Below are 14,214 nucleotides of genomic sequence, written 5' to 3'. Positions count from 1 at the left end.
CTCTTTCACAAAATAAACATTAAAAAAAATTATATTTTTTCCATTTTGTTTAGCTTTTTTACAAAACTGATTTGTCCATGTCATATGTAAGTTCAGATTTATTAGCATAAAATATTTACAATATTCTTTTAGGGACTTTTAATGTCCAGAATATCTGTAGTGATAATATTTTTCTCGGTGCTCGTTCTTCTTCATTGATACAGCTTTATTAGTTTAATTCATTTTGAAAAAAAATTTTTAAATGTTCATTTTTGAGAGACAGAGTGCGAGCGGGGGAGGGGCAGAGAGAGACACAGAGAATCCGAAGCAGGCACCAGGCTCCAGACTCCGAGCTGTCAGCACAGAGCCCAATGCGGGGCTCGAACTCATGAACCACGAGATCATGACCTGAGCCAAAGTCGGACGCTTAACCGACTGAGCCACCCAGGCACCCCAATGAATTTTTTTAAGAATCAGTTTTTGGCTTTATCTTTTTTGTATGTTTATTTTTTTTTATTTTTTAAATTACTGCAGTTATTTCCCGTTTAATTATGTTCTGTCTCATATTACTTTTTTTCCCCCCGTCAACTGTGGGTTTAAGTTATGTTCATACTACTTAAGGATGTTTAGGTGACTCATTTTCTGATGCGTTTTCTCACATGTGCACTTAAGGTAATAAATCTCTAAGAAGAGCTTTAACTGCACTCCACAAACTTTGTATGATTTTCATTAATGTTCACTTAAAAATATTTTCTAATTTTCATCTCTTGGTTTTAACTTTTAGGTATTTGAGAAATAGACAGGTTAATTCCTAAAGTTGTGGGCATTTTCTAGTTATTTGATATGTAGCTTAACTGTTTTAGGGTCAGAACATACTATGTATGATTTTAATCCTTTGAAATTTGTTGAGATCTAATGCACAGCAAAATGACAAATACGGTAAGTGGGCCCACATATACTTTAAAAGTGTGTGTATTCTGCAGTTGTTGGGTGCGATGTTCCATAGACATCCAAGAGGGTCAGCCCTAATTGCATTGATCAAAACAATATTCTTATGGGTTGTTTTTGTCTACTTATTTTATCACTCACTGAGACAGAACAGACCACTGCATGCTGGCCATATGATGACTCCAATCTGCAGACTGGGGCGAGAACACCCCCACGTGGTGGTGGTCAGTAGACACTGGCCGGGAGTAGGTGGTGGCAGCTGCAGAGAGAGAGGGGGAGGAGAAGGGACAGGCAGGCAGGGAGGGAGACAGATGCAATCACCACTTAGTTGACTGAAGGAAAGAATCACCTAAGTGAGATGGTGTTCATGTTAATTTTCTCTTGCTCCTGCCTCCTTGGTGGTATTTCAAGCCTAAGGTTTAGTTCTGAGTTTCAAATGTCTAACCCAAAACTAAAACGCTCATTCTCTTTCTTCTTAGGCTGTGAATAGGGACACTCGACCTTTTTACTGTCCTGTATGTCTCTTACCCCATCTTCTGTATTTTCCATCATTTTGTCTCTTAATGGTTCATTTTGGGTATTTTTGATTGGTTGGTCTTCCATTTGCAATTTCTATCTTTCGTGGTTAAAATCAACTACTGATTTCTTAGTTTTGGTTGTATTTTTTTCAGTTGATGAATTTTCATTTGATTTCTTTTCATAGTGTGTCCTGCCTTTGCTGATATGTTCAAAGTCAATCCTCAATGGTCTCTTTTGTCTCTTTAAACATAATGAACAAGGTTGTTTTAAATTTCTGTTTGAGGACTCTGTTATCTGGAGCCCTTCTGTGTTCATTTCTGTTAGTTACTAATGGTTTTTCCTAATTTCTCATTTCTATTAGTTACTAATGGTTTCTCCTAATCATATCATGTTGTCTTGTCGCCTCATGTTTATTTTTGATTGAGTGCTAGAGAACATATACGGAAAATTACACAAATAACTTGAGACTTATGGTGGTATCTTTTCCCAGAGAGGATTCACCTGGGATGGCAGTAATTAATCCAGGATGTCTGATGGCACAGCATACCAGGTCTCTCAGATTCAGTTTCTGGAGCTGAAAATATTTGAAACTGAGTGCAGTCTCTCAACCATTTACTCTTCCGATGTAGCCCTTTGGGGTCCCATCTAAAGAAAGAGAGGTCTACCAGGCAACAGTCCCCATGGCCTGGGCTCCTCAAGGCTGTGATAAGCACCATGAGCCACTCTGCCTCTCTGCTTCCCCCTCTGAAATGACAAATATCTACAGAGGAAAAAGTGGCCCACACACCAGACTAATCTCCCAGCCGCTGTCTATTCCTGGATCCCGGCCCCATAATTTTTCACTGTGTCTGGTTAGCTGCCTGGCACCTTCGAATAGTGGTTTAAACATATTTTGGCCTATTTTTTAGTTGTCTTCAGGAAGGCTGGTCAGAACCACCATGGATTTGGAAGTGCCCTCTTTCCTGACATAAATAATTCTCCAAGAAAACTTTCTTTAGCCCCTTACCTTCCTTCTGAGACATCCCATCGTATGCACCCTAAAACGCAAATAAAGCTCTATGCACCAAGATGTTCACAACAGCATTTATAGTGATGAGAAAAAGAATACAAAATGTTCTAATAATAAGACAATGGTTAAGTCCACTATGGAACATTCTGATGATACAGCCACTGAAATTCTTTTCATGAGGGCTTTTTAACATATGGAAATATCTTAAGCTATCATGTTAAGTGTTGGCTTACATGGAGGCTGAAAATGTGGGCTACATTTTGTAGTAGGCCCTCTTCTCCATCCACACTCCTGTCCCCAGACAATCTCATTTACTCTATGGCCTCAAATATGTTTACGTGACTCCAAACACGGATTTCCAGCACTGACCTGCCTTCTGAGCTCTAGTCTTGTATACTCAATTACTTCTTTAAAGTCCTCTCCATTGGGAGGTCTCAAAAGCGTCTCAAACTTAGTTTGCCCCAAAGAGAATCTTGGTTCTCTCTGCTCCGAACAAAACCCACATCAGAACTATTCTCCACGTCACACTTTTCCACTTCGGTGAACATACGATCATCTACCCAGCTGCTCAACAAAGCTTTAAAGAGTGATTCTTGCTTCCTTCGTTTAGCCCATCCTCAACAATCCACCCACAGACCCTATGAATTCCATTTCCAACACACAGACCAAACGCAAGCCCGTCTCTCCACAGCCACTGACCCGCACGTGTCTAAGTCGCCATCATCAGTAGCCCCAGGAATTACGTCTCAGCTTCTGCTTTTTTCCACTGCAATTCATTTTCCACGTGGCAGCAAGAGCGGTCACTGAAACACGTGAAGTGGGTCTTCCCATTCCTCTGCCGAATGCCACTTCCCAATGTACTTCACGCAAGACTCACATCCCCCCATGGCTTCGGAGGCCTTGCGCGGTCGGACTCCTGCTTACCCGTGACCTAGTCACTCTCACGCCGCTGCTCTCTGGTCACCAGGCGCTGGCCCCATTAGCCACCCTCCTGGCCGCTGCCCACGTGAAGCTTGCCATCTCGGGGCCCCGGTGGCTTGTCGCTGTCTTGTGAATGCTCTGCCCCAGCTCTCAGAAAGGGGCCGTCTCAGAAAGGACACCCCATTCGCCATCTGTATCACCGTTTTCTTCACAGCACTCGCTGCAGTACGTGCTGCCCTCGTTCTTGTTTCATCGATCTGTTTCCTTGCTAATTTCCTGCCATTCTCATCAGAACAGAAGCTTCACAAGTGCATGGACCGTGTCTGCCTTCGTTATTGCTGTGCCCCAGGAAACTTAGGCTTAACTTAGGTTAAGCAACTGGCTCAGGACCACCCAGCTGGCAGTATGTGGAGCTGAGATCTAACCTAGGGTTTTTCTAACTGCAAAGCCCATGTTCTTCCCATGGAGCGCCCCTTGCTCTACGTCCTGAGCCACGATCCAGGCAGTTCCGCTACGTTTATTTTCCATGCTTCCGGGAAAGAAGCTGTATTTTCTTCCTCACTCCTTCTCCTCTAATTAACTACAGCGATTGATCATTTAAGCATTTGCTGTCTGCAACTCAACTTCCTCATCCACGAAATGGGATCAGTACTAGCACATACCGTACCACTGCCAGGAAGATTATATTACTAATATTTTCAAAGTGCCGAGAGCATTGCCTGGTACACAGAAGGCATTGTGCAAGTATCTGCTGAAGAAATGAAATACCTTTGTGAGCACCCACTGTGCATCCAGCACTGTGCAGACGGGGGCAGGAGAAACGGTGCCGTTTCTGTGCGTCCACCAGATATGCTCACGGTGAGGGTGTGAAGGGCCTGTCGATGCACGTCACAGCAGTAAGAAGAGAAACGGGCAGTAACGAATGCTTACCACGCGGTGCATTCATTAATTTCTACCCTTGGACACTCCTATGGGTCAGCGGTATCATGAGCCCCACGAGTGGTGAGGAAATGAAGGCACGGAGCTTACAGGGTGTGCCCAGAGTCACACAGGAGAGAGGCGGGGGACCTGCCACCCTTGTGCTCACTTCAGTCTGTGCCTTTCAACCACCGCGCTTCACACGGTGGCGGAAACAATTACACCCGTGCTATAAAACATCATGCAAACTCTCGCTCAACTGATGTAAAATAAGCACGACGCAGCTGTGTGCAAATGGAGGACGTATATTATGTTGTTTAAACAACCACAACAACAACAACAACAAAACCCGCACTTAACCTAGTATTTCCAACTTAAGGTTTTAATTGAAACAGTGATCAATTAATGAAACCTCCAAGAAGTCATTTCCACTGGCACAACTGTCTCTGGTTGTGATGAGGGAACCATAACCACTACATTTATAGGAAAAACGTACCTTTAAAATTCATGTATGTTAGGGGGCGCCTGGGTGGCTCAGTCGGTTAAAATTCATGTATGTTATACAAGCTAAATCAAATTTATACTGTGAAATATCACCTAAATAAGATCTAACTGAAAAAAATCAAAATAAGTATATTGAAAAAATCTGTAAGGAAGAGAAAAACATATTATATCATATAACTCAAGGGGGAAAAAGTGAATTTGGAAAACAAGGATTTTTCATATATGGGCCTTTGTGGCTGAAACAATCAGGACCTTGGACAGCACCAAAAAAGTGCTCCTTTCCTGTCCCCACGCCCACCCTCTCCCCCCACCCCCAGACTGGACTGGATTTGTATTAGATTTTAAACGTTAGGATTCTTTTGTATTAGATTTCAAATGTTAGGTTAAATGTCAACTTCTCTGCATTTTACAGTTCTGTCTTAACTTTAATGACTCTCATGTAGAAACTGGTTCCTTTACGTGCAGAACTTACTGATGAGGAACGTGTATTTTACAGTCTTTCTCCTGCAGAGACTGGCGTTTCTATCACAGCGTCTTTGTTCATTCATTCAGGGATGGAAATAGAAAGACAGTAATGACATTTGAATGACATTCAGATCCCAGGTATGGTGAAAAGAGCAGGAAATTGATGCCTTCGGTAGATACTGGGCACAAGATACACACACATAAGATGTTGATTTTTGATTTAAAATCTACTAATGGGCAGCCCAAATGACCCCAATCAATTCTCTTTATCCTGTTTTGCAACATGGGCATCTTTTAGCAGTTTCCAAAGCTCTGCGGCTAGATTCACAGGTTCCTGACCAAAAATGTGTCTCAGTATTAGTTTCCCAAACAACTCATAAGCAAACCTACAAGATGTATTAAGGTGGAGAAACACAAATTCTTATATTACTAAAATTGTGAAAAAATTGTATTTTTGAAATATCAGCGCCCACTGTGAACGAGTTGAACGAAACCCTTCTGCAAATACCTAGACTCCGTATCAAGCAGAAAAGCCTTCCCCTACTAGCTTTTATAATGAAACAGGCTGAAAAATGCAAGTGCTTTGCTGGTTTGCTCTTGGAAGCAGTAACGTGGTCGCCAAACTTGCTGTGGCCGTTCTGTCCCTTTACAAATGTTGTAAGGCTGGCCTGCCTTCCTTTCTTCTTCTTCTAAATGACTGATGGAGGTGGTGATTTAATCCCCTGCAGCATGTACAACGAGGCTCTCAGAATCGCCAAGCCCTTGGGTAGAGGGCAGGGGAGCTGTTGGCTGTGCGGGAGGATTAACCGTCCAGGGCATCCAAGCAGCCACAATGCAGCCGTCAGCATGTTTTCACTATGCAAGCCCCACATTTCCTAGTTAGAAAACACACAGCCATTACCCCTTTCTGTGTTCCCACACAAGGCTCCCTTTTGTTTATTTGTGTTTGTTATTATATGGCTTATACTGCATGTTTGTTTGATTCCACTGGTGTGCATACATCCATTGAGAGAAGAAGAAAAAGAAGTGTCTATTGCAAACTTGTTAAAAGGGAAAAGGGACTCCCACTGTTTTTTTTTTTTTTTTTCCCCTTTGGAGGGCCTCTATTTGAGAACAGGATGTTAACTCTTTGTGTCCCAGAAAAGAATGACTTCTTTGTGCATTTTAAATTTTGAAAAAAGGCTTCTTTACTGATGGAATGTCATCAATGAGAGAAAAAACCGTTACAGGTTACCACAATTCTGGAAGTTGACGTTGCTTCAGAAATCGAGAGTACATTAGCACGTGGGACAACTTTTATTTCATTCTGAACATGCTTAAGCTGTTTGTACAGAGCAATTTACGTATGGCTACAAAAAAACTTAGAAGCACTTTATTCTAGAACAATCGGTATTTCTGTAAAACTTCTGGCTGGGTCTTCGTTGTTTTTATTTTGGAAGATTCAACAGGGACTGTGCAAAATCTAGACAGTTTAGTAACATGGCTGTTCAAGAACGTTTTATGCATTCGTACGTGACCTCCCTCTGGAGCTCTCTGCTGGTTACATCAATGCCCTGGGCGGCCTCAAAGATTTCAGTGCTCGTTTAACCCAGCTCCACCTCTAACGGGAGTACGTGTATAGAGAGAAAAGGACAGAAATAGACAGATGTAGGTCAAGCTAACTCCTGGTCCCCAAAACTACTTTTGCAACTCCGGAAAGTGGAGCCGTGGCTGAAACGTGGAGTGGCTTTAGGAGACAGTGCCTTTGAAACTGAATGAGACGTGGACGTCCCTTAATCCTGTGGTCCTAGGCACAGAGTGCCCTTCACGGAGGAGGCATGAAAAGTGGGTAAGAGGCAGGCATGCGCCTGTGAGAACAATGGGTCTGGAGGTCTAGTTCCCCGGGGGATTTGGAAAGAGAAGAGTTAATGGCCCTCACGCTCTCCCCACTCACTCCCTGTATCGTCCCCACAACGTTCCAAAGGGCTGGGCTCAGTGACAGCACAGCCCAGTCCCTAAAATGAAGAGGGAGCTTCTCTATTCTTCAGCATCTCTCGAATTAATTAGCTGGAAATGAGTCTTGTCAATGTTTTGGAAAGGCAGAAAGGGTGAAAAGAGATTGCTAGAATTAATCACAGTGAGAAACCTACTTCAACTGCCTGCCAGAGTTCAGAAAACCCAACGAGCAGAGAAGAAAAGTAATCAGGCCGACCCGCCATCTGAAGGAACAAATGGAATCCGAGCAAATGCCCCAGTCTTTGCCGAATAAGGGATACGCCCTCCAGGAAAAGAATTTATTATCTGCCGCCACAGTAAGTACAGTATATGACTTCAATGCACACTGTATCCATGGGGACAAAGGAAACCGAACGGTTACGTTTCTAAAGCAAAGAGACCACAAAATACTCAAGTTACTTTCACTTTCGAGCTCATACACATCTAACTCTATTACCTAAGATTCATGGATGCCTGAATTTGTACTTAACAAATCTTCAAACACTTGCAATGTTATATACTGCAGAAGATGGAAAGTCCATGAAACAGATTCCCCAAATTCAGATGCTTCAATGGAGAGTTCGTTCACTAAGAGAAAAAAAAGAAAACAAAATTGCAGATATAACGGATCTATTTATAAGAATCACCCAAGGGAAAACACACACACACACACACACACACACACACACACACACGCACGCACACGCACACGCACACACACAGCTGAGGGAGGGACCTGAAACAACCCATTCCACAAGACAAAGGGGGCTTACCTGCATCGGCTGCCTCGTCAGGAAAACCCAATTGCCGTCAGAAACTTTTAGACCGCACAGAAATTTTGACATGCTTTTTGTGTATCTCCCCCCAGACGAGTCGGAACTTCTCATTTTTAAGAAAATGGCAGCTTAAAGCTTGACCAAAATGTTATTTGCGATTAAACTGAGGGCTTTCTTGGCCATCTGAGAAGGCAACACGCTCCCATCCGGGTTCTCGGGAAGAAGCTCTACCCGTGGGCGAGGGAACAAGGGGCGGGGGCTGCTTTGCACAAACCGGCTGCTCCCCCGGCATACTCACCAGCGGAGGTGTGCCACTGGTGGATTTCAGAATCAGCCTGTCACCCCTCTTTTCAACTTCCAAACCCATCTTTTTGAGCAGGGAGGCGTCGGCCAGCCCCTGCTGTTCCATCTTCGCGATCAAGTCTTGGTTCTGGCTGTTGTCTTCTGTAAGGTTTCGGATGGCATACACCACCCACTGGGTCAGGACTGGAAGTGGGGTGAAGGAATCTGCCAACACATTTTCCCGGTTCAGGGGTCCACACGAGCACTACTGGAAAGGAGGGGGACGAACCCGGCACTGGCGAACGAGCTCCTCCTGACCACGTGTCACGAGCAACCCAGAGGGGGAACTGATTGAACAGACGTGACACAGGAATCGTACCGGTATGTCCCACGTGCGTGTGCATGTGTGTGATATCCAACAACGGGCACACAGACGTACTTACTTAACCAAGACCCGTTGAATGAACGAGCAAGCAAGCAAAAGCTGGGAGTAGCCACGTCTGAGGTCTATGATCACACACAACACACACACACACACACACACACACACACACATGTTGGATAATGTTACGGAGCCACCAGGGAAAGAATAAGAACACTACAGCATTAGTCACAAAGATGCCAAGTTAGAAGCAGGCGAGAGGACTCATCTTGTTTAGAGCAAGCTCAGTTATAAATAAGAATTGTTCCCTAGGAGTCACCATGGAATTTCCCTCATTCCGCCGCATTTGAAAGATGAAGCCAGAAGGCCTTTGAAGGATTTGCTGTATTTAGTTTGAATACTTGTGCTCTCAAGAAAGCATCTCATCCCCTCGGCCTTGCTGGGCCCCAGCCCTAATTTTGCGTGGCCTGCACAGCAGCCTTCACAGCAGACAGAAGAGAGCCTATGAAGACGACAGAATCACTGCATTTACTGAGGTCTTTTAGTGACCAAGAGCTGTGAAAATCTCAGGGAAGCATTAAGTTGCTGCTGTATGTTGTTCTACAAAAAAAACTATAGAAGTTGCCTCGGGTACCAACCAGCATTCGGCGCCGGGTCCAGGGATGCGTCAGAGGTGTCGAATACGGTGGGCCTGGCACCTTCTGTGGTTCCGGAGGGAACATCAAACACCTGGGGCGGGGCAGATGCTTTCTCCAATAAAGAAAGGCCTCCCTGCCCACCATCGGATGGAAGCTGGCAAGAAAAGCAAACCCTTTCCCCGATCGCCAGATGTTTCCTGTGCAGGCATTTCTGGTGTCAGAATGGGGGCATCTGTGCCCCCAAACTGTATCAGGCTCTCCAGTCTGAAGGGTCAACACTTCTGACCCTGTCCCAGCTCCCAGCATAGTGGTGAGGCTGGTGCTCAGACATTTCTAGCTCCCTCAACTGGACACAGGAAGCCACAGAGAAAGGCTTCAATATGTATAAAGGCTCTTTCTTGTAGTGTTTGGGAAAGAAAGTGAATCAAACGGTTTCCCTAGTTCGATAAGCTAAAGTAGGGGCATCAGGGTGGCTCAGTCGGGTAAACGTCCGACCTCAGCTCAAGTCATGACCTCGCGGTTCCGGGGTTTGAGCCCCGCATTGGGCTCTGTGCTGACAGCTCAGAGCCTGGAGCCTGCTTCGGATTCTGTGTCTCCTTCTTTTTCTCTCTGCCCCTCCCCTGCTTGTGCTCTGCTCTGTCTCTCTCTCAAAAATAAACATTAAAAAAAAAAAAAAAAAAAGCTCAAAGCAAAATGGTAAAAAATAGGCTTGTCCACCAAAGTCAGACAAACCGAGGCATGGAAAACGTGGCAGTTTTATGTTCAGGACGTGTCTTCTTGGGGTTAAAGGGTTGCTCCGTCCCCGTCCCTCTGACACACCCACGCTGGCTCGCAATCCTGACAAGGTCTTGGAGTTCCTCATGGCCTCTGCGCTCCCCTGCTCACAGACAGTCCACACCGGCCCACCTCTCCCGGAGGCGGCCTCGGGCAGTGCCGAGGCTGAGCAGACGTCTGCTCGCCTCTGGAGGTTTATCATCAAAACCACTTGTGAGTATAAATGACTAACCTGTTCCAGACGGCACAGGACAGGAATTGTGGACACCCGGCTGATGCTGATTCTAGAATTAGTTGTCCCCCTTTGGTGGCAGAATGCCCTTTTGCCACTTATCGGTCATCCTTCGATGACAAAGCCCAGGCCCTTTACAGGGCCGTATTTCCTTTCTGGAGATCGAGTCCGTACAAACATCCAGATGCATAAAGGCCTAAATTAGAATTTCTGCCCCTTTTCCACAATCACCGAACCGCCCCCCCCCCCCACTCTGCGCCAGTATGAAGAATAAAAATGAGAATCCTGGGTGACAAAACTTCTGATGCGTTAGTGAATTTCTGAACAATGAATTGTTTGCCGCAAGTACTTTCTCATCCAGAATGACCTCATTCTACAAACTCCTCACTTTTTGTACCAAACGGGGGGGGGGGGGGGGGTGATCAAGAGATCAGATTGAAGGAGCAAGCAACAGAAGGGTAAATTCAGGCAAGAAAATAAATACATACGCTTGAAGAATTTTGGTTCGTGTGTGTACGTCCTAAGCGCTAAGTGACAGGAGTGGAGTACTTCTTTAGAAGTCTTCCTGTTAGTTAATTCACTGCAACAGAACTGAACGCAGGAAAACTGAAGTCCCACTGAGAGCTCCTAAAGACGGGGGCGGGAGGTGGGGCGCTGGCTCGGCAATGGAGGGATCCCATGCAGCCCGGACACCGCCAGATGAAAGGCGGAGCGTCTCTGCAGCAGAGAACCATCGTCCAGAGCTTCAGGGATCCAAGTGCGTGTGACGGGGAAACGACCCCCCCTCCCCCCACCCCGTGGTCGCTGTGCACCCTTCTCGCCGGGCGCCCTTCGCGTCCCGGGCTGCCTCTGAGCGCCGTGAGTCAGGCGCGCTCACTGCGTGTCTCCGGCGTGCACTGCGCCCACCTGACTGGGACGTTCGAGGGCAGGAGCCGCACCAGATTCACGTCTATGCACGCAGTGGCTCCAGGCACAAAGTGAGTTGCGGACTTTGGAAGCCATGACTGTCTGTTTCTACCTGTCCACCCAGACACCCTGTGAACTCCTCGGGGGCAAGTGTGATCCGCCTCTGTTCCAAGCACAGTGTCGGGAGAGGTCTGTGGGCCCTCTGAACGAGGCGTGCTAGCTCCCACCCGCCACGTGGGTGGGGCCGCGGTGGCACAGCAGTGACCCACACAGGCTGTGCTTTTCCTTCTGGTTCTTGGGGTGGTTTGCTGACTCAGGGCTTTGCACGGCGGAAAGATCAGATGAAAGAAACCCACTACAAACGCAACCCAGGCGAGGAAGCTGCGTGCGTGGTGTCGATACAGGGTATGGGACGAGAGACACCGGGAGGATTCCCACGTGGGCAGATGAGAGGGCAGATCTCAATCACGTGCGTCGTGGCGAGGCAACCAACGCGCCTTGTGGAAGCGGTGCCCCGGCAGCTTAGCGGCACTTCACCCCGGAAGCGCTTGGAAACGAAAAACCCACGCGCCCCCCATTCTGCACGTAGCAAAAGAGGAGCCCAGAGGAGAAGGAGAGGGGTGAAGTTTCCCGGCGGTCAGACCGGGCAGGGGCGCTGTTCCCGGCTGGGCCAGCACGACTCCGGGGGCACAACGCAGCCGCTGTGAACTTCTCAAGGGACAGATTCGCGGCACAGCCACGCAGCGGACAACCTAATATAAGAAGCAGTAAAGCCCAAAGCAGAAAAGGCACGTCTGTCTTTTTCTGCAACTGGTGTTCAGGAGGCAAGAAGATGTGTGTGGACGGAGTGGGGGGTCGGGAGGGGTAGGGCCACACGCCGGAGTCCGCTCCTTTGCACACCCTGAAGATCGGAAATAACCGAACGGCAACCCCCCAACCCCGACTTTTCACATAAATGTATGTTTCCCATTCTCGTCAATGTGAAATCGTATTTCCTCCTGAAGGAGGATTTCGTGAAGTTCGAACACGGTGCCCTGAGCAAATAGGAAAGGCCCGCTCTGCTTCTCCACCCTCGGTGAGCACCCACACTCGGGGTCTGTGTTGTCCCAGCTATAAATTAAATGCCACACAGACATGCTCTCCTTTGTCCCTATTTCCAGGGAGAACGCTTTAGCACTACTGTCTAGGGGCTCTGACTTAATCATAATTAAAAAACCAAATTTAGCGGTCGTTTCTTTCACAAAATTTGAGTTGAAAAGAGAAAACACTGAAACAAGCCCTTACAAGCGGCATCTCACGCACACGAGCCTGGCTCATGAATATGCATGGCTCTCCTCGTTAGCGGCTGTGAAAGCCCGGAGCCCTGGGCAGCCTGCGCAGCCCTAGACAGCCCGAAGGGTCGCTAGGGAGATTAAAGGGAGTCCCAGTTAATATTCACATTGCCCTCTTGTTCCCTCTCTAAAGAGACAGACAGAGAGAAAGAGCGGGGGGAGAAAATTAAACATCTTCTAAAGTCTAATCCAACCAACACGTGAAGTGCTTTATTGTGCGCCTGGCTTTAGAGAGACAGCTTCTAAAGTTTCCATAGCTACTGCAAATACAAGGCGTGAGCCTGTGCGCGACAAGACTGCCCTGAAAGAGCCTTGCAATCAGCACTCGAGTGAGGACTGCACAGGGCTGGCCGGCTCCTCAACAGGGCACTCTGGGGTCTGGACACAGGCACAAAGGGGACGGTGGCAATGAGCACCCCAGAACTGCCCTGCTTGGGAAGGAGGCTCCTCTCGGGCCCAGAGCCGCAGCCCTGGGCTTCAGAAAGACCCGGCTCAACACCGAACCCTGCGGCCTTGGACAAGTCGGGTGATGAGGTGTTCGTGAGGCACAAAAATGTAGGCCGAGAGACAGTGCGATCTAGAAAATCTCCCAACACGGATGTGACGAGCCAGCAGACTGATTTGCCAAATTCACTTTAAAGTCAGAGAATTAAAACACTGCAGCTGGAAGTGTCCGATGAGAAAGGTTCCATCTAACAAGGGCAACATCCGTTCAGTTCTCAGAATCAGACACCTGTGTACCCAAACACAGGGCCCGGGAGGACAGGGGCTCTGTTCCGGTCACCGCTCCAGCTCTGTGGCTGGAAGGATGCTGAGGACAGTGGTCAGCAAATTAGGGCCTGTGTTTTTGTACGGATGCAAGTTGACAATAGTTTTTATATTTTTAAATCATTGGGGGAAAAAAATCAAAAGCTACTAACTAACTGGTGACACATGGAAATTATTTGAAGCTCAAATTTCAGTACCCATAACCAATGAAGTTTTACTGGCACTTTATTCATGCCCATTCACTGACCTACTGACTATGGCTGCTTTCATGTTCCAACGGCTGAGCTGTGGAGGTGTGGTAGAGACCGTCTGGCTAGCAAAGCCAAAAATATTTACTAAATTTAAACCTTTACAGAAAAGGTTTGCCTACCTCTGGCCTAGAACACGGAAGGCACCAATAAATACTTGTTGAGTGAATAAATGAGCTTTTTAAAGTCCTGGCATTGAAAGACTTACATTAGTAGGGCGCCTGGGTGGCTCAGTCAGTTAAGCGGCTGACTTCAGCTCAGGTCATGATCTCACGGTTCGTGGGTTCGAGCCCCGCGTCGGGCTCTGTGCTGACAGCTCGGAGCCTGGAGCCCGCTTCGGATTCTGTGTCTTCCCCTCTCTCTGCCCCTCCCCCTCTCACACTCTTGGTGTGTGTGTCTCTCTCTCGCAAAAATAAACAAATGTAAAAAAAAAAAAAAAAAAGAAAAACTCACATTATCTAAATCAAAACAATTTAGCTTATGTTAAAAGATTTTGATAATGTGTGTATACATACTATCTATGTAATATCTATGATATTTTATATGTTATAAACCTGTACATGCACAGCATACATCTATATTGAACATAACATATACAAGATGTATATAACAAATGTAGGTACTATATACATAGGATCTA

The 14,214-nt window shown here is 46.7% G+C and overlaps 1 protein-coding gene across 2 annotated transcripts in view; it reads right to left on the bottom strand.

Annotated features, from left to right (window-relative positions):
• Nucleotides 1-6,536: 6,536 nt before the first annotated feature.
• Nucleotides 6,537-14,214, bottom strand: part of ATXN10 (ataxin 10) — a 166,576-nt gene continuing 158,898 nt past the window's right edge. For both annotated transcript variants that reach the window (XM_030320922.1, XM_030320926.1), the window contains exons 11-12: nt 8,312-8,499; nt 6,537-7,825 (exon numbers count right to left, since the gene is read on the bottom strand). In XM_030320922.1, coding sequence (XP_030176782.1) covers nt 7,823-7,825; nt 8,312-8,499 — 191 coding nt within the window. In that variant the 3' untranslated portion in view covers nt 6,537-7,822. The remainder of the gene's footprint in view (nt 7,826-8,311; nt 8,500-14,214) is intronic.

This window comes from Lynx canadensis, chromosome B4 (assembly GCF_007474595.2).
Source record: "Lynx canadensis isolate LIC74 chromosome B4, mLynCan4.pri.v2, whole genome shotgun sequence".
NCBI classification, from domain to species: Eukaryota; Metazoa; Chordata; class Mammalia; order Carnivora; family Felidae; genus Lynx; species Lynx canadensis.
This window is presented reverse-complemented; position numbering and strand designations above follow the sequence as displayed.